This window comes from Bos taurus, chromosome 10, assembly GCF_002263795.3.
Source record: "Bos taurus isolate L1 Dominette 01449 registration number 42190680 breed Hereford chromosome 10, ARS-UCD2.0, whole genome shotgun sequence".
NCBI lineage: Eukaryota > Metazoa > Chordata > Mammalia > Artiodactyla > Bovidae > Bos > Bos taurus.
In genome coordinates this window covers 15412995-15433883 of record NC_037337.1, presented here as the reverse complement: position 1 = coordinate 15433883, position 20889 = coordinate 15412995, and the positions used below count along the sequence as shown (strand labels likewise).

General features: G+C 52.9%; 1 protein-coding gene across 4 annotated transcripts in view; it reads right to left on the bottom strand.

The window, feature by feature from the left end:
* Window positions 1–15827, bottom strand: part of CORO2B (coronin 2B) — a 149338-nt gene extending 133511 nt beyond the window's left edge. For 2 of the 4 annotated variants that reach the window (XM_024997921.2, XM_024997923.2), the window contains exon 1: window positions 14564–14810. In XM_024997921.2, the coding sequence (XP_024853689.1) occupies window positions 14564–14578 (15 nt within the window). In that variant the 5' untranslated portion in view covers window positions 14579–14810. Of the gene's footprint in view, window positions 1–13973; window positions 14214–14563; window positions 14811–15688 lie in introns of those variants that run through there. The other 2 variants (XM_059890772.1, XM_024997922.2) reach the window with 2 other exon arrangements.
* Window positions 15828–20889: the final 5062 nt, after the last annotated feature.

Sequence of the window (20889 nt, the reverse complement as noted above, 5' to 3'; positions counted from 1 at the left end):
ATTCCCTTCATTGTGTGCCGAGGACTGATATTTATACCAAATGGGAGGGGGCAGGTACAAAGGCTCAGATAGGCTGAGCCAGAGGCACAGAGCAAATTGGTGGCAGAGCTGAGATTCCAACTCTGGTCCTCAACCTCTGAATTTCATAAACTTGCCACAACCCTTGGCAGTCTGGAGTGAGGTGTGTGTGCATGTATGTGTGTACTGGAGAACACAGCTCGGGAGGAGACTCTGGCTGCAGGGTCTGAGAAAGCTGGGGGAGGCAGGCTGAGCAGGGCCTAGTTCTGGGCATAAGCACACCTGTAGGCTCACTCTTGCACCTGGACTTGGACTAGGTGACACTCCCCTAAGCTAGTTTAGGAAAACTGAGTCCCAACCAGAGGGGATCGACCCAAGGTCATACACTGTCAGAGCTGGGGCATAATTAAGCAGGGGGCTTCAAAATCGCATTTCAGAGGTCTGTTCACCAGGCCAAATGCACATCTTCCTAGAAAGGCTTTGGGCCCCTCTGCTCCACCACCCCAGAGAAGGCAATGGCACCCCACTCCAGTACTCTTGCCTGGAAAAATCCCATGGATGGAGGAGCCTGGTGGGCTGCAGTCCATGGGGTCGCTAAGAGTCGGACAAGACTCAGGGACTTCGCTTTCACTTTTCCCTTTCATGCATTGGAGAAGGCAATGGCAACCCACTCCAGTGTTCTTGCCTGGAGAATCTCAGGGACGAGGGAGCCTCGTGGGCTGCCGTCTATGTGGTCGCACAGAGTCGGACACGACTGAAGCGACTTAGCAGCAGCAGCAGCAGCTCCACCACCCTCATCCCATCTTCTCAAGCTCAGATCCAACCTCCCTGGCAGCCCTAGGCAGATGGGAAAGGCCAGTAACCTACAGTGGTCCTAGCCAGGGGCATCTGCCTGGGGAAGAGAGGGGCATGTGTAGTACTCACCCGGGTACAGGGAGATGCCAGTAGGAACTCTGGGATGGGGGCCTGGAACTTTCACTCCTACCTCATGACACATGGACTTTGTGAATCTCCAATCACTGAAATGCCTCCCGGGCAACATGGGTTGGGCGGGATCATCTAAAGTGCAAGTCGAACCCTGTCACTCCCCTGCTTAAAACCCTCTGGGGGCTCCTAGCACCATCAGGGTGAAGCTCACCCTCCTTGGCCGGGCAGCTCTGCTCCCCCAGCTCCTCCTGTCTCCCAGTCTGTTCATCACTCGCCGTTCTACCCTTTCCCACCCAGCAGCATCCAACTCTCATCTCTCTTGGAATGAGCCAAACCCGCAGCTCTCTCCAAGCCTTTGTTCACATCTGGAATGCCTTCCCCTCCTCTTTACCTGCCTCTGCTTAACTCATCCTTGATGACTGAGACGAGACCTCTTCCTCCAGCAACCTTCCTTGACCCCTGCCCCATCCCCATGGCTTCAGAGGTGTGTGCACACATCTCTGCTCCCCACACACCAGCCTCTTTCCCCTTATCTCTGCAGCCATGTGTCCTTCTGAGCCACCATCTGCCCCATGAGACTGACCTCCCTCAAGGAGGGGCAGCCTGAGTTTATCCCTGCAAGCTCAGTTCCTGGAACTTTGGCCTTGGTACCCAGGTGCTCAGCAAATGTTTTCTGAGTGAATCCAAGGCCTCATTTTACCTGCATTAAGGGTGAGGGGTGGGGATTGTGGTCAGTGGTCAAGGCAGCAGGGAAGCCAGGGTGGAGAGGTGCATAGAATAAGGCTGGTCATCCTCTTCACTCCTGTTCCCTGGGCAAAACTGGTTCGTGGTAATCAGCTCTCCCCGGCCTTGCCTTCCCCCTCAGGAACCACTCCTGAGTCTTTTTTTAAAAATTTATTTGTTTACCTTTGGCCATGCTGGGTCTTTGTTGCTGCACATGGGCTTTCTGTTTTGCAGAGAGTGGGGGCTACTCTTCATTGCAGTGCCTGGGCTTCTCATTGCAGTGGCTTCTCTTGTTGCAGAGCCCGGGCTTTAGAGCACAGGCTCAGTGGCTGTGGCACACAGACTTAGTTTCCCGACGGCATGTGGAATCTTCCCAGACCAGGGATCAAACCCGTGTCTCCTGCATTGGCAGGCGAACTTTTTTAACTACTGGACCACCAGGGAAGTCCTCTCCTGAGCCTTATTACTTAGGGTCTTGCTATCAGCAAGCTAAGGCATTACCCTTCCCAGGGGAAGTTCTATTTTAATAACATCTCAAAGGCCTAGCGGCACTGAGTTCTATAGAGGCTTCTGGGCATGGTGATTGGGAGGGTCTTCTTTAAAAAGCAACCACACAGCACAATCAGTTTCTGTGTATCCACGGGGCTCTGTAATCAGATGTACCAGGTTCAGATCCCAGCTTCCCCGCTGTGTGCACCAGCGTGAGTGCCTCCCTCTCTGGGGCTCAGTTTCCCCTCCTGTAAGGCGGGGATAGGGGGAGAGGGCAGGACCGGAAGGGAACGGATGTGCGCTGGCTGCATGAATGGTGGGCGCAGCAGAGCAGTGCCCCTCCCACTGCTTCTCTACAGCAAAGGCCCACAGAGCTCGCAGCTCCCTCGTTCCCTCGGCCAGCCCCAGCACTCTGGCCCTCTGGGGCCTGCAGAGGGATGGCTTTGTTTGTGGCTCCTGAGCCCCCCTCTTCTTCCCTCCACCCACTCTCCCTTCTTCCTTCTCTCCCTCCCTCCAAGTGAGAGTTCCAGGGAAAACTTTGTCTGGAGACTTCTCAAGCCAGTGATAAGGTCTAGCCAGAGGAAAGCTCTTAGCAACCCAGACTCCCAACCCAGAGGCCCTTCTAATGGTTTCAGAGAAACAAAGGAGAGAAAGATTGCCTGCAGCCCTGCGTGCCAGGAGGGCCAGCTTCCAGGAGGGAGAGTGGGGTTCTCGCGCCGCTGTGCAGGCAAAGGTGGCGGCCTGGCATGAAGGACACGTGGGCCACCAGATCTGGGTAATTACAGCCCCACAGCCCAGCAGCAAGAGCCTCAGAAGTCGCTCCTTCTGCCATGGCCATGAGTCGGCCCTGGGGCCGGCCATTCCTGGTTGGTTACTTGAGAAGCCAAGCTTTTCCAGTCAGGCGCCCCTTGCCAGCTAGGCTAAGTTCGCAAAGTCTCCTTTCTGGAATTTTCCCCCATGCCCACTTTTCAATCAGTCCTTGGCCTGATTTCTAGTAGAAGCCTAGAAAAACCCAGTGTACTGAAGCTCATCCAACCTGAGCCTGCAACTAATTGGAGGGAGCCCTAGATCTGGCTCATGCACTTGTGCCCCTTTGGGTAAACCTTCTGGGGCCTCAATTTTCTCCTCTGTAATGGAGGAGTCCATTACATCTCTTTAGATTTCCTTCTAGCTCTAGCAGTGCGTGGATCTCTAGGAGTAAAGATTTAGTCCAGCAGCAACAACCAGGGAACTGTCTAGGATTGTTTCAAATTCTGCCCAATCTTGTCTTTACACCAGGTACCCCGAAGTCTATATCACACCTTTTCTAATGTGCATAGACAGCCCTGGGATGAGCACTGTGAAATGTACTAAAAAGAATCAAGTGTAATCCCTGGTTTCAGCAAGCTCACAATTGAGTCAAGGTTCATCTTCCTAAAACAATCAGCAAACGACATAGCATGTTAAGCTTTTATTTGCATCTCGTGCAGCGGAGACTGGGTGCTACAGGAGCTCCTGGGACAGAGAAATGAACGTGGTTTAGACCCTGGAGGCTCAGATGGTAAAGAATCTGCCTGCAATGTAGGAAGCCCGGGTTCGATCCCTGGGCCAGGAAGATCCCCTGGAGAAAGAAATGGCAACCCACTCTAGTATTCTTCCCTGGGAAACTCCATGCACAGACCTGGCAGGCTACATTTCATGGGGTCGCTAAGAGTCGGACACGACTGAGCGACTCGCACTTGTAGACCCCGAAAAGGCCAGTTTAACAGGACAACTCAGGTCCTGAAAGAGACTCAATGCACAACAATTTTAGTTTGTCCTCTGATATAATAATGACTAAGGCAGGAAGGTAGACCCCTGAGCTTTAGAGGACAGATCTGTGATAATAAAAAGTTATCAGATGGTCCTTCAGATATACAGATATACAGAAATCCCCTTTCCCAGAATTCCAAATTTATCAGAATCCCAAATTTCCCCAAGCATTCCTGTGAACTGATCTTTCACCTGAAAGTCGGCAGGGCAGGCAGCAACAGTATTATCTTCCTTAAGTTAAAGGGAAAAAACCCCAGGAACTAAATCCTTTTGTCCCCACCCACCAACACTTTTGTTTTTAGCTGTTCCATATCTTAGAAACTCTGCCAGATCATAAAGCTGTTAGTTCTGAAATCACACTTAAGGTGCTTAAACTGTCTGGCATAAGTGCTTCATGCTACTAGAACATACTCCTTTCCCTAAACCCAGAAGAAAAGCATCCTGAGCCACAAGGAAATAAGGATGCGCCTAGAGCCAAGGTCAAGGTCACGTGCCACTGGGGATGGGACAGGGTCTCTCTGCCCAGAGACCCATCCTCCCCTGCCTTCCACAGGGAGCTCAGACCTGCAGGGAGCCAGGATGATACAGATCAAGGTATGGATGCTTTATTTGGCTTACTTTTCAAATGAAAGCAGGACACCCAATTTTTACAGCCAGATTATTTGTCCCGAGCATATCAAAACAGCCAAAAAAGACAGAACAGGAAGAGAGAAAAACAACTTTTTATCTGTACCCAACAAGCCTGATGAAGTGAAAACAGAGGCCGTTTGGAAGATATGAACTTGGCTCTTTCACACCAGCAGAGTATGAATCAATTCTTTTAAAACTATATTTTTATTTATTTATTCGGCTGAGCTAGGTCTTAGTTGCGGCATGTGTGATCTTCACTGTGGCATGCGGGACCTCTGGTTGCAGCATGTGGGATCTAGTTTCCTGACCAGGGATTGAACCCAAACCCCCTGAACTGGGAGCACAGAGTCTTAGCCACTGGACCAGCAGGGAAGTCCTTGAATCAGTTCTGAAGCCAGGACAGCAGGGGAGAAGTGGGTTATCTATTGGAAGCAACTGCCAAACTCTGAAGGCCATGAAATGCTGGTAATGCGGGGGACGGGAGAGAGATCGTATCAGACACAAAACAAAAAACCCCATACATGACATCTATGAGAGCCTCACTTACACGTTACAGCATCCTAGTAAGGCTGAGTCCTAATTCCATTTTCAAAGATGAGAAAATAGAGGCTCGGAGATGTTGAGGACTGGTCCAGGGTCACATAGTAAAGAAAGGAGGCAAGAGCAAGCCTGGGTCTTCTGCCTTCAGGCCCCTGCTCTGGCCCCATGTTTTGGGGTCATTCCAGCCTGATTGAGGGGCAAAACAGAAGCCTAGGAGGCAGGCTCAACCTTTCCCAGCTTTGGGACCCTAGTAAATTACCTCCCTGCCCTCTGCGGGCCTGTTTCTGTTACTATAGAAATGGAAATGATAATAGCACAGAGCTCAGAGATAATCAGGAAGATTAAATGAATAAATACATATGAAACACTTTTTATGTGCCTGGGACATAAACTAAGCACCCTAAAAGGGTAAGCTACTTCTGTTGTTTATTTTACTGTCAGTTCCTTGAAAGCAGGGACTTACCAACTGGTAAAAGGCTAGGAACAGCCTAATAATAAATGCATATTTATTAAGATTAGGAGTCATTCTCATATTCCTAGAAAGTGTGAAGTTCATGGAGGCAGAGGCCTGGACCAGATGACCTCAGATGGCTTGGGAGTTAAACCCTGAGCATGGGGGCTTCTTCCCAGGGTTTAGTGTGAGCACCACCCAGAGGCAGCCTCCCCATATTCCCATCTCTGGGCAGCCAGAGCCTCCCACCTTGTCACCATCTGTCTCACTCGGGGCGAGTTTAAGCCTGTGGCGAATGTCACCTTCTCCGAGCTCGGGCAGGGCAAAAACCAAAATGCAGACACTCAATAGACTTTGAACATTAAAAGTTCTGGATCGGTCCCTACGGAGTTACTTTAAAGACCAATGCCCAACAGATGATTAGAAAGATTTAAAGAACAAAAGTGGTCATGATCAGGCCCAGTAAAAATGTAAGGTGGAAATTTTTCTGCCAGAGCAAAGTTTCCTTTTGAAAAAATAAATGACCCCTCCCCAGAGCTGCCTGATAGCCAGGAGGGGCATTGCCCTCCCTTAGGGGGCCTGGGGAGGCCTGGGAGGGCAGCAGAGGGCTGGGCAATTGCACTTGGCACTTCCACACCCCTCAGGTCAGTTTAAGAAGTTGCCCAGGGAGGGACTTCCCTAGCAGTCCACTGACTAGGGCTCTGTGCTTCCCATGCAGGGGGCACGAGTTCACTCCCTGGTCCCCTGCAAGCCATGTGGTGTAGGAAAAATAGAAAAACGAAGTGGGATAAAGCATCTTCAAGCCGCAGGGAGGAAGAAGAAGAGTACCAAGGTCAGGAAGCCCAAGTCGCCATTCCGCCCAATGGGTGATCTTTTGCAGCGTATTTAGCCTCTCTGTGCCTGTTTCCTCATCTGTAAAGTGGAAATAATGACAGTGATCTAGACCATGAAGTCTCTCTGATGGTTAAATGAGCTGGGCTGAGCCCTCACCCATGCCTGGCATGCAGGAAGCGACCCTGAAGAGCTGTTTTTGACTCCAGGCATCTGCCGGTTATCTCTCCCCCGCTCCCCATGTATGTCACCTGCTACCTCCTACTCGGCCTACATGATTCAGCTAACAGCCCCTCCTGAGCCCCCTGACTAGGCAGGCCCACTGTTACTATTCCCAGAGTTCCCTGCTCATTTCATAACACTCCAGGATACTCATTGTCAGCATTTGTTTAATCTTCTGTCTGCCTGACGTTAATAGCTGACAACAACTGCCAGGCATGTGGTAAATGCTTCACACAGATCAGCTCTTTTAATCTTTATAATAATCCTTTTAAGTACTACTATTATCAATCCCAATTAATGGATGGGGAAGCAGATGTTCAGAGAGGTTAGGCAACTTGCCCAAGAACACACAGCAAGTAAATAAAACAGTGCCATCTGTCTGACTCTAAAGCTGGCACTCGTAGGCACCCTCTGGGCATCAAAAGCCATCTCAAGAGAAGGCTGCTTCTGGTGAGGGCTGCAGGCCTGAATCACAGACCTGTGTTCCCTACGCAAAGCTGCTGCTGCTACTAAGTCGTTTCAGTCGTGTCTGACTCTGTGCGATCCCATAGACGGCAGCCCACCAGGCTCCCCCATCCCTGGGATTCTCCACGCAAGAACACTGGAGTGGGTTGCCATTTCCTTCTCTGGTGAATGAAAGTGAAAAGTGAAAGTGAAGTTACTCAGTCGTGTCCAACTCCTAGCGACCCCATGGACTGCAGCCCACCAGGCTCCTCCGCCCATGGGATTTTCCAGGCAAGAGTACTGGAGTGGGGTGCCATCGCTTTCTCTGCTACGCAAAGCTAGCTTCACAGAAATGGAGAACGCTCTGCCTCCATTTTGCCACTGGGCTGGCTGCCCTACCAATAAGCAGCCCTATCCAATGCCAGCCACCACGTCCAGATGTCCTTCTTACCCAGCAGCCTTCCCCCAATCAAGCGCATGGTTCCCAGCTCCCGCAAAGGCCACAGGGAAATTTAAGCACGACACACCCACGAGTGACACACTCAAGGCAAGCACACCTCCATGGCGGGGCCACAGACACACAGACAGGAGCCCTATGCTTTGGGGGTAGAAGGTGCAGAACATGATGGAGCCCCAGCAGGAGAGGCCTAGAAGTTACAGGAATGTGTGCTCTGGAGCAAGACAGCCCAGGTGCAGATCCCTGCTCCCCTACCCACTAAACCTGCAATCTTGAACAATTCAATTATTCTCAATGAACCTCAATTTCCTCATCTGAAAAATGGGATCATCCAATAATAGACTCAATCTCATGGGGCACAGAGTACATGCAATCATGCCTGCCCAAAGCCTGCTTAATAACTTATTCTTGTCATGATGGTCATTGGGTCTTCACATGTCATGGACCATTATGTGACTGGATCGAGCAGGTTCTAGCTTAAAGTCAGAAGATCCGGGTGTGCATCCCGGCTCTGACCCACACAAGCTCTGTGACTTAGGGTGTGGTCTCTTTTCTCATAGACTCTGTTTATTCATCTGTAAATAGGGAGAAGCCTCCCACCACGGGACGGGCAAAGCAATGCACAGAAGTAACCCATGCTTGTATTCTGTAAACAGGACAGCTCTGAGGAAACCTGGGCACCTCCCATCACTGTGTTAATTAATTGGAAGGAGGGTGCCAGCCAGAAACCAATTACCAAGTCCCTCCAGGGGCCTCTGCAGGGGGCAGGGAGGAAGGAGAAGGGAAGAGTGGTGACAGCTCCTCCCCATGCCCCCCCACCTGCCACCCTGCTTGTGTCTCCTCCGCAGCTGGTCCCACACTCCAGGCCCACAAAGGAGAGGCTCATTCTAAACAGCGTCTTTTCATGTGGAAGCCACCGGATTTGCATCTGTCCTTCCCTGGCCAGGCCTGCCCCGTGCCAGCTGCTCTGAGCTTCCCAGGCTTCACGCAGCTCGGGCTGGGGACTGTGGGGTCCACAGGCAGGGAATGGAAGTGAACGGAACGAGCTGAGCAGGAGTAGAGGGAAGGAGAGGGGGTTGGGCACAGAGGGAATTTGCACATTCCCTCATCTCCTGGACACCAGACAAATTCTGTGGCCGGCACATCCAAATCAGAATCTGGGCCGCCCTGGTGCCAGGAGCCAGCGGCGGCTGAGGCCATGTCTGCTCCAGGCTGGCCAACCTGGGAGAGAAGTGGAAAAACTCACTCCATGGCTGGGCTGCCAGGGCCTGACGCTGCCAGGCCGCTGGTCCGGCCAGCGTCCACACACGCAAACCAACCGAGCCCATGTTGGTGCTGACTCCACAGCCTTGGCCGGCTATGGGGTGATTCTGGGGGCCCTGGGGAGCCTCACACCCTGCCCTGATGCCTCTGGGTGCTGCCATGGGTGCCAAGGCGGCAACACCCTGAGCCATGAGAAAACAGGGCCTCTGGGCACACTCAGGAAGAGAGTAACTCAGCAGAGCTTTTCAGGAGAGAGAGGGAGAGACGGCAAGGAAGGGAAGAGCCTGCATTTACTAAGCAAGCACTAAGGGCAGGCAGTCAAGACCCAGCTTGTGTCCATCGGACCTTGATGCTCCTAACCCAGGTCTCTATGATACCTCCTTACACACCCATCTCTTCAAAGGTCCTGGACAGCAGGGGCTGCAGCTATATATTCTCTGAGCCCAGTGCCTAACAGGGGTTGGCCCAGAGCAGGAGCTCAGAGGGCTGGACGAATGAGTAAATGTTACCTAGACTCCTTCTGCGTGAGGATGCCAGTGATCTGCAAAAAGAATTGCAAGGAAGGAGGCAGTAGAGTGAGAGTGTGAGGCGTACAGAAGGCAGAATCCCTGCCCCATCCCGCCCCAAGAGTCTGGGAGCTGCGTCATACTGGTGAAATGGGGCAGGACCCTATGGTCTTTGCCCCTCATGTCCTCTGCCTGCCTTTTGTCTGTGGAAAAACGTCAAAGAATAAGTCTAACCAGAGAAGTGAGAATATGCAGAAACAAAGGAAAACAGCCAAAGGAAACCAAATAATAATAGTTTTGATATTAAGCACAGCCAAGGACCTGTAGTTCCTTCTCAGGAGCTATCGATAATAATCTGAGCCACAGCCTGTGAATCGTCTTATGGATACTGGAACTCCCACCAGGTGGAGAAGTTAACTGCGTGATGACCACCCTGCAGCCAGGGCATAAGCTGCCACAATTTCAAAACCGGCCTCAAGGAAATGGGAACAAACTGACCCTGGAACTGAAGACTACCTGTACTTAAAACAATCAAGATGACGCTGGTCAGACCACCAATGGCTAATTTCAAGATGACTCTCAGAGCTGACTTGCTGTTTCTATAAGCAGCCCCCTCCTTCGGCCTATAAAAGCTCTACCCCACTGGGTGCTGGGGATGGGGGAAGTCGGCCTTTGGACAGGCATTCACCCTATCCACCCACCCCCACCCCACCCAGTTGCCAGCATCCAAAATAAAGCAAACTTTCCTTTCCACCAACCTGGCCTCTTTAATGGCTGTTGAGCAGTGAGCAGCCGGATCCCACTTTCAGTTACACCGGTACCTCTCAGCCTTTTAACTGAGGTTCTCTCATCTCTTCTTGCAGTAAGAGTCAGACAGGAAAAAGGTGCTGGGAAGTGGGACACTGGGGCTTCAGCATCCTACATGGACTGGATGTGGGTCAGTGAGTTGAAGCAGAAGGGCTTGTAATCCCCTCTCCCCCATCCTGACCCTGGGCTCCCTTCACCTGGACCCAAAAAAGGGAGAGGCTGTCCAGCAGAAGCGGGCAGTGCAGTGGGGGAAAAACACCCACCCCGACTAGGGCGGCCTGAAGTCCCCCTCACTGGGCAGCTGGGCAGAAAGAGCACTGACCAGGAGTCAGAAGAACCCAAGTTTCAGCTCTCTAATGTCATACTTGCTGAGTGACTTTAAGGAAATCACGGTTCTGCTCCGTGGGCCTAGGATCCTTCATTTGTCAAGGGAGAGAACGCGATGATTTAACTGCTCGTATATTCTGTTCTCCTATAAGGCTCTCTACAGGGGCCTAGAGACATGTTGGTGCTGTTCAGTTTCTAAGTTATTTCTGACTCTTTGCGACCCCGTGGACTGCAGCGCACCAGGCTTCCCTGTCCTTCACTATCTCCTGGAGTTTGCTCACTCATTTCCACTGAGTTGGTGATGCCATCCAACCACCTCATCCTCTGTCACCCCTTTCTCCTTCGGCCTTCAATCTTTCCCAGCAGAAGCCAGGGACTCCAACCAGTGAGCTGAGCTCTGTGAGGGTGGGACAGGAGAGGGAAGGCAAAGCTGCAGGCCTGGGGGCCAGGGTGCAGCTGACAATCCTGCTCGTGGACTTGGAATCTGCCGCTCAGCACTGGCATCCAGGGTCCTCTCTTTGCCCGCATTCCTTCTCCTAAGTCGTTCTGAGGGACGGTAGGCATTCCTGCCGCTCAGGGCACTTTGTTCTTGGGCCACTGGGTCCCTGAGCCAGCCTAGGGAACTTGGAAAGCACTAAGCTCAGTGGCACCGAACTTAACAAGGCACCTGGGAACAAGGCCGCCTAGCCACTGGAAGCCACCACCTTCCTTACCCAGAGCCCCAACTCTGGTCACATCACAGATGAACCCCGGGAAAGCACGCCAAAGGACCTCTGAGCAATGAGAAGACGGTTGTAGAGGCCAACATAGAGCTCAAAGACTTTTCTTATAGCCCATTGACTCAAACTCTACACACAATTCTAACATATTTTGTTCTGTTTTTCCAGCCAAGGGCAGTCTAGAAACAGATATTTAGAAGCAGAGAAGGACTGCTATATGCTAAGTCAGGTATATGACTGAAATGAAACAGGGACAGAAAAATGCTAAAAATCAGGCACAAGGACTCAAAGAATAAAATCATCTGGAATGAAACTGTCTTGTTCCTAGGAGGGCAGCCTTCACTGTCACCCCTGACCTGCCCTATGGAAGGATACTTGACCACAACCAGGAGGGGGCTGGGCCTTGACCTCCTGTGGACATCTGCAGCCGGGGAAACTGCATCTGGTCCTTCCCTCTGCTTTCTCTTCTTTTTTTCTTCCTTTCTTCTCCTTAGTACATAAAGAAACTAAGACAGCTTACTAAAATACACACCATAAAATATAGTTTAAAACATCATACCCAGGAAAAAAATGTCATCTGGCTAGACGGTCACAATCCAAAATCTGCAGGGCTCTGTGTGTCTAGTGTGTTAGAGCAGGAGCCCTTCCAGAAAACCCTCAGGCTTTATATGCAACCTCACCTGCTGTGTCCCACAAAGAAGGGGGAATGGGCTAAGTATCAGAAGGCGGGTGGCAAATGGAAAACAGAGGCCCCTTCCCCTAAGGAAGTGCTACTGAAGATCTGGCAACGGGCCATCATGTTTCCTTGTCTCTACTTTCCTATCATCTCCTACAGTCCACACCAAACCCCGGCCTTGAGGATCTGCCCTCCAGGGATCTGACACAAGAGCTCCAAGCAAGGGTCCTGGAAGCTGGACTTACCCAAAGTGGTGATTCTTCTCAAAAAGGCAGCAGGAGCTGGGGTCTCACCCTCTAATCCATTCCCTCCTCTGCCTACCACCCCCAGCTTGTAAGTGCGATCCCACCTCCCAGACTCCCTTTAGGGTTCTTGGCATCTGTCTTGTAACCAGACCAACTTCAGAGAACAAAGAGCCTCCTGGTCTCCATCAGAGCTGACTTCTTGCCAGAGCTGAAGTTGTCCCAAATCCCCGCAGAAGGTGGAACCAATTCTGCATTTCACAGATGAGAAAACAGAGGCCTAGAGATGGAAGTGACTGGTCCAAGTCACCCAGCCTGTTAGTGACTTATTTAGGAGCAGAGGCCAGGCCTTCAGACTCCCAGAACACTCTGGTTCCTTCCCAAACTCAGAGAGGAGCCTTTACCAACAGGCTTTAGGGAATGCCCCCCACCCCCGCCCCCTGCCCCCCACCCCCCAGGCCCTTCCCCTGCAGGCCTCTTGCTCCTCCCTACTGGAAAACCAGCAGTCTATGAAGGGCTAGCAAGGGAAGAGCAGATAGGGTTAAGGTGGGGATTTTATTTAATCCTCTGAGCCAGCTTAAACTGATGCCACATTTGTTAGAAGAGCCAGACACAGAGGGATTTGATGGGGGATGGTGGGGGAAGGGGGCACATTAGTGAATAATCACTGGATACCAAGAGGCCAGGGCTGCCAATGAGTTGAAAAGACAGGTACTCACCTTCGTGGACTCCCCACCCCAGGGCCCTGGTCTCCAAGGGCCCTCTACCATGGGAATCATCCAGTCTCCAAGGTGCAGGGTAATGGAAAGATCACAGGCTAGAGACTGAAACAGGCCTGAGGGCAAATCCCAGCTCAGCTACTTACTCACTGTGTGACCTCAGGCAAGTTACTCTACCTCTCTGAGCCTCAGTTTCTTCCTCCATTAAAGGGGGCCTGAACACACCTTCCTTGCAGGTCTCCTGGGAGGGCTGCCTGAGCTCATATACATAAAGAGACACAGGGGAGACACTGAATCAAATCTCAGGGCTATTATTACAAATCTCTCTCTCATCCTTTATCTCTCATCCAGGCCCATCCATTACTCTTTTACTCTAACCTGCTTACCTCTTTGACATTAACACTGTTAATGACAGTAATCCTTCCCAGCTAAATAGCATTTGTATCATTTCAAAACACTAAGCATCCTGCCCTCTGTGGGTCGCAGCAGCCCTGCCAGCTGCAGCCAGAGCTAAGGTACCCCCTCAGCCCCCAAGTTCATCTTCCCACAATGTTTCCAAGTTCCAATTCTGGAATTGAGCCCAAAGACCCTGACTGAACATGCTGTCTTATAGCAGCAGATCTTGGGGGGCATCAGATGGAGCTAGAACCACTTCTCCCATTGCTTCCAGGCTGACCCACCATCTGGTCTGCTGCTCTGACCACAAACAAGCTGCCCTTCCCACTTTGACCTCCAACTCTCTAATTATGAGAGCCAGGTGGGCAGCTGGTGGAGTCTGGCCTTGGGTACATGGCTCACCAAACCCAAGAGCAAGACCAGGCTGTGATCTCCTTACCCTGACTGAGCTCTCTGAAAAGTGTGGGTTCATACCCTTGATCTTACTGGTTCTTAATTGCTGGTCACCAACCCCAGCGTTCATATTATCTTTCCTATGCTCACACTCCAGGAGGAAACTGAGGGCAAAGCAGGAGGGCCCAGCCAAGGTCACTCAGGGGGTCGGGACAGAGCTGGGGAGTGAATGGCAGGTCTCCTAAACCCTGGGCACTTTCCACTATCCAGATCTGCTTTCCACTTAACTCTTTCTTTCCCACAGCAAGGAAGCTCCCAAAATGTCTCCTCGGCCCCTAAGATGAGGTCCAAGAATTCTCCCCCAACATGGGAGCTGCCAGAATGAGAGCCGCCACTCCTTACCCCGCCACAGCTCTTTCCCATATCTTCAAGTTGGCCACTCCAGAATCTTTCCCATCCCTGGTAGCAACTCCCGGGATTGGGGAGCGCCCACAGACTGCTTTTGGAGTCAGGCCCGAGTTCCTGGGATGGGCAGCAGAGGCCGGCAGGTGGGGTGGGCTTTCACCTCTGCGGGCCTCCTCAGAGCGGCAAGTCCATTCCCACACCCACTGCCCAGCGTCGGTCCGTGCAGCGACACTCCCCGCGGTGCGCTCCAACGGGGAGGAGGGGGGACACCACTGAGCTGCCCTACACTGTTCTCCTGGGGTTAAAAATGCAGCATCCTAAACAAGGGTTAAAAATGCAGTCCTGGAGTTGAGCCGGCGAGAGGGATCCTGCCCAAACGACAGTTCCTGCCAAAGCGGCATCCTCCCACTTCCCTCCGCAGTCCTGGGGGCCGAGGGGCTCGAGCGACTGCGGGAGCAAGACAGACACACCTTCCGGACCCAGCGCCCCCCGCCCCTCGCACGCCCACATCCCCGCGCCCCCCGCAGCCCAGGCCGGGGGCTTCCAGCGCCAGCGGGTCCCGGGCGCGGCGGGCCAGGGGCGCCTACCTTTGTGACAGTCATGCAGAAACTCCGGGGCGGTACGGGGCCGCGGGCGCGGCGTGCGGGGGCGACGGCCGGGGTCCGCCCGGGGGCTCCCGGCGGCGTCAGGAAGGGGTCCGGAGCGGCTCCGCGCGCTCCCCGCGCCCCGCGGGAGGCTCAGCCGAGCCTGGGGGCCGCGCTCCGGGCGGGCAGCGCGCAGGGACCGCTCGTCAGCGCTCGCCCGCCGCTCGTCGCTGATGTCAGCCCCGAATGTGCATTTATAATAGATGAGCCTCCTTCGCCGCAGGAAGGCGAGGCAGGAAGAAAGGGAGCGAGGGAGAGGGCCCGGGCTGGGGGGCGGGGGGAGGAAGAGGGGCCGGGAACTCGCTACAAAGGAGGAGGCGGAAGGAGGAGGAAACGCACGCCCGCCCGCCAGCCGCCGTGCCCCGCGCCTCCGGGATCGGTTGCGGCCGCCGGGCACAGCGGCTCGCCAAGCCCGGGGCCGGCGCCCAGGCCCCGCGGCCTTAACCCCTTCAGGCCCGCGGCCGCCTGGCGGCCGGGCGAGCTGGGTCCTGGCACCTGCCAGCTAGGGCGGGGGATGGGCGGCGACCCGGGCTCTGCGTGCCCGGTTGGCCCCGGGCCGCTGGCGAAGTCACACGCTAGATGGCCGAGGCGCCGCGCGGGCCGAAACGACCGCCAGGCTCGCCCCCTGGAGGTGCGCGGAGTCGGCCGGCGGGCTGGGAGGGCCGAGCGGCGGGCCGAGAGGGGCGTGGCAGCCGCCCGTCGGGACTCAGCCTGAACCCCCTGCGTCTTGCAGACCCCTGCACCGAGGGGCGCAGCACCCGTTTCAGTCTCGTTCCCGCAGCGAGAAGGTGGCCCAGGGGGGCTCGTAGCCAGTTTTACAGAGGAGGAAACTGAGGGTCAGGATCGGAAGTGACTGAGACAACTGGCGTGCAGCCGGGCTGGCATTTCTCTGGGAGCCCGCTCTTTCCACGTCGCCGCGAGCTCTGAGCTCTGTACCGAAGCCCGGGTTATAAAAGCTGCGTTCTAGAGACAGGACGAGCCCTGCCCCAGGTGTGCCCGTACGACCCTCGGGCTTAGCGCTGCTCTGGGGGAACACAGGTGCGTCCTCGGTGGTGAACTAATCCTGACCTGGGTCCCTCCCACCACACTCTGGAGCTGCTTCAGGGACTTGAGGTACAACCACCTGAAGGTGGCCCCGCGAGTCTTCTGAAAGGAGTCCTCCTCATGAGCACAGGAGCAGAACCGGTTTCGGCAGACTGCGAACTACTGAAACTGAGGAGGGGAGGGGTTAGCGGAGATGGAGGCGGACGGATCTGCCACGCATCACAACCTCCCCCTACGCCCGGAAGTGTTAGTTTTCTGCTCCTGGAGATTATACAATTCAATCAAATACAAGAAGTTGTCCACAATGGTATGCGCACCTGCTCTGTAGAAGGCGCTGGAGGAACAGAGAAGAGATCGGATGCCTGCCTTCACCGAGCCCACTGTTTAAAGTAGCAGTAATAATCAGCATCTGTAGAGCTCTTTGTGGATCATCCTGCTACTTTTATTTACATTTTCTCCTGTGATCCCTAACGCAATAGTATGAGGAAGGAATTACCATTATCGGTTTGCTGATGAGTGAACAGTCTCAGAGAGGGGCGGGGACCTCCCCAAGATCACACAATGACAAAGCCAACACTTTGAACAGAAGTCATTTTCAACTGAGCACAGCATTGTGCTTTGGAGCTGTGAATTCCAGGGCTACTCATACCTGCTGCCTTATCTGAGCTTCACCCTTAGGAGGTAGCTGGACAGTTAGTAGTCCTGTTTTCAGCCACAAGGAGTTTAAACTCAGTCTCTTGGGTAGCACATGATGTCACAAGCCTCAGGCATCTGATTTGTGCAGACTCTTCCTCAGTGTGTTCCTCAATGGACCTCATGTTTTGACCACATTACTCCCCTCCCAAGAATGCCCTCCTCATTCTTCTGCACTGATCTAGACTCTCTCTGCCTCTCACAGTCCCATCTCCTTGCCAAACCCCGGACAACTCCACCCCCCACGGGTCCCCATGTTGCATTTGAGTCCCAGCGTCTGGACTTGTTTTCATGAGCTTCTGGCCAATACAGACTGTGAGCCTGCAAGCGTTCAGAGAACCAGGGCATGTCTTCTCTTACTGTGTACCCCGGGCACACAGTAGGTGCTCAGTGAATATTTAATGCCACCAAGGACAAAATCAAGCAGAGTAAACGTTTGACCTGCAACAGAAGAAATTTAAATTAGATCCATGAAAGCATTTCCCCTTAGCAAGCTGTCCAGCATCAGAAAGGGTCACATGCCCTGTCTGGGCTGTTTTGGACAGGTCAGCCTCAAGACAGGAGGATGGACCTCAAAACCTTTCTGAAGCCCCCGTAGCCCTTGGAAACCTTTAAAGGGCAATTCAAGAACACGAGCCACCCTGCCCCCCACGACTGTGACTTGTCCATGTTTCTCTCTCATGGATATTTAAAATCCCAGATTGTCATCCTTAGCTACCCAGCATGCCTCTTGGCACCTTCCCCACCATCCGCCAGGGTTGTGGGCTCTGGGAAGGAGACAGATACTTAATATCAGCCTAAGCCAAATGTAATTAGGAACATCAATCTGCTGCCCACAGCCCACGTGACAGGCTCCCAAGGCAAAAGCAAAATGTTTCTGATTCCTCACATGCTGCTGGCTCGCCCCTTCTGTCTGTCACTCTCCCCAATCAGAACAGAGGTCTGGAAGAGCAACGGCCCCCTCAAAGAACTTGGCAGCCCCCCTGCAAGTCAAGGGCTTGGCCCCTAAGAGATATGCAGAAATGTGTGCTTTTTCTGTGGTCTGACTGTCAGTATCACAGTACCTCCCACCTCCTGGTCCCCTGTGACATGGCCCATCTTAGTTTGGATTCTCCCCAAAGCAGAGCCTGAGAAAGGAATTGGATGCAGGTGGTTTAATTGGAAGGTGATCCCAGGAAGCAGGAGTGGAAGAGTGAATGGGGGTAATTAGTGAGATTGGGAAGAAGGAAAAGTCAACATAAAAATTGGCTTTATATAGTAGAAAAGCTTTTGCATACGTGTCTACAAATATGTATAATATATATTTTAGAACATTTTTGCCTAAAAAAATGTATGACCTTTGATTCTATTTGTTTGACTTAGTATGAATAGAATACTAGATTTCTAATTTTAAAAAATAGGTATGCAACAAGCAACAAAGGTTTAATGTATAGCACAGGGAACTGTGGTCAATATCTTATAATAACGTATAATGGAAAATAATCTGAAAAATGTATGTATATGGACTTCCCGGACTTTCCTGGTGGCTCAGACGGTAAAGCGTCTGCCTACAATGTGGGAGACCTGGGTTCAATCCCTGGGTCATTTCCCTGGAGAAGGAAATGGCAACCCACTCCAGTATTCTTGCCTGGAAAATCCCATGGATGGAGGAGCCTGGTAGGCTACAGTTCATGGGGTCGCAAAGAGTCGGACACGACTGAGCAACTTCACTCACTCATGGACTTCCCTGATAGCTCAGCTGGTAAAGAATCTGCCTGCAATGCCAGAGACCTGGGTTCAATCCCTGGGTTGAGAAGATCCCCTGCAGAAGGGAAAAGGTACCCACTCCAGTATTCTAGCCTGGAGAATTCCAGGGACTGTACAGTCCATGGGGTCGCAAAGAGTCAGACATGACTGAGAGACTTTCACTTTTACATGTGTATAACTGAATCACCTTGCTGTGCACCTGAAAGACTGCAAGTCAACTATACTTCAATAAAATATATATGTTAAGAAAAAAAATTAAGATTGGAGAAAGAAAAAAAATGGCTTTATATTGTTTGTTCTCAAGGTCACTGCTGGGGCCAAGGGGACTCACTTCCCCAGAGACGTCTGGGATGTGGCCAGGATTGCCTGCCAGGAGTCATTCAGTGGGCATTCATCCATGGACTCCTCCTCCCCACTGTCTGAGGGCTGCCTCTTATGGCATTCCTTCAGCTTGGAGAATGCCCTGGGCCAGAAAGTAGAAAGACACCACCACCACCCGCCAGCTCTTACTTAAGGTGGGATGCTGTTAGTTTAAGTCTGAGCTGTCCTGGACCACCCACTGAGCTGTAGGTGAAACCAGAGGGAGTCCGAGTGGACACGTTAAAAGTTATGGAATAAATAAGCATTTGCAGTAGAAGCTCTGGTCTCCTTTAGACTCCTTCACACCTCAATGCTGTAAACCATGCTCTGTCCTCAGCCTTGAATGCCCTTACACCTCTTTCTCTGCATGCCAAACTCCTATTCATCTTTCAAATCCCAGCCCAAATGGCACCACCTCTATGTAGCTCTCCTGACACTATCTCCACAGCTGCCTGATTCACACTGTAGTATAACTATCATAATTAAACATATTTGTCCTGTCTCTTTTGATGGGGCTGTGACCAGGTGTTCTGTCTCTCTCTTTTCTTAATCACAAAACATAGTTGACACATAGGAGATGCTGGATAACTGCTTGCCAATCCAATTGGGCTGCCATGGGCACCTGTAGCTTCAGCCTTAATAACCTCTTGGCTCAAGTCCCAGCATGCCTTAGGGCGGCATGTCGACGTCAGGCTCTGATCTGCCTCATGTGTTTGTTTGCCTAGCTTTTCCCCAGACCCTGTGTTGGATGCCACTGTGCGGAATTAGGAGGGCTTGGTCCTCGCCTGCAAGAAGCTTGCAGTCTCCCTGGAAAGACTGCAGGTGTGAGCGCACATCCCAGACCAGGCTGCATGGTAGCATGGAGCCAGGAGGAGGGAGATCATCAAAGCTGTGAAGCCCTATAGGAGGGAGGAGTTCTCCCAGTCCTCCCTGGCTGCCTTGTTCATGCCAGGACACACACCCACACACCACCTGCCCTCGGTACTCAGTCGTCAAGCCCTGCAACTCACACTTTTGCTCAATTCCTTCCCTTCCTCATCTGCCTCCTGCCTTGTGCTGATCACTCCACTCTCCAACCAGCAGCTCAGGCATCCCTGATCAAATGCACGCGCGCGCACACACACACCCGTCTCCTTGAAACCCACCAGGGTTCCCAGCTGCCTTTGGGATGAGGTCCAAACAGGGTCCTCCAAGACCTGTCCCAACCTCTGCACCTGGATGTTGTCTGTCTCATCACATTCTTATCTTTCTCTCCCCCTGAGCAACTGCCAGACTCTTCTTCATTCTTTCCTCAGATGTCACCTCTTCTAGGAAGCCTCCCTGGACTCTGACGGGGATAGTTTGGGTGCCCAGTCTCTGTGCTACTTTCCATAACCCTCTGAGCCTCCTTCTTTTCTGCACGTCTTCATTGTTTCATTATTTCCTGTTTGTGTATTTCACAGCTCTTGGTAATTCCAGCACACAGCAAAAGCCTTGTTCAATACCCTTCCCTGCATTTAATTCTTTCGGCCCCTCATTTCCCCCTTTCTTTTTTATCATCTGCCCATCCTCTCTCCCCCATTACCTGTCTCCACTGGTGCATCCGCTTTTCCATGCTCCGTGTCTGTGTCCTCCTCCTACTTCACCGCATCCAAGTCCTGCTCTGCCCCCTGCCCTCCGGGCAGCACCGCCGCTGCTCTTCACGTCTGGGTGTGGGGCTCTCCCCGCCCCACCTCCCCTTGACCCCCATGCTTCTTCTCTTGCTCCCGTCTCGCCTCCCGTCTGTGCTCTGGCCGCATCCGCGTGCCCTTGTTCTGCAGCCTTGCTCATCCCTGTGTTTCCCTCCCCCGTCCCTGTGGCTGTGTCTCTCTGTCCCTCTCTGTGTCTTCGTCCCTCACCCACTTGCTCTGTGGCCTCTGAACAACATGCATGTGCTGACTCCGGTGTGTGAATTTCTGGGCTGCTCCCGGGGTGTCCTCTCGCACCCTGTATCTGAGGGGTGACGACTGGTGAGCTACCTGGAGGCAGGCAGGTCTGGGCCCTCTGAGGGCTGCATCCTTCACTGCAGACACCTCCACCTGGGAAGCAGGTTCTTCGTCCTCGAGCCTCTCTGGGAGCTTGTACCCATGCGTGTGTGAGTGGATGGCTTTTTCTGTTTACTGCACTCGGGTGGGTGGGGTATGGAAAGAGATGATGGAAGGAGGAGCCTTGGAACTCGGCTCAGAGTCAGCCTTTCCCAAGAGCTCTGCCCTCCCATCTCTTCCTGGGGCCATGATGGCTGCAGAAAGGGCGAATGGCTCACCCTGGTAGGACTTCCCAGCAGATTCGACACGTGCATCCCAGGGACAGGTGTGCTCTGGAAACACAGTCCACTCACACAGTGCGGCGGTTAAGTGCCCAGCTCCGCAGCTGTAATACACAGGTTCAAACCCCAGCTCCCCATCCCC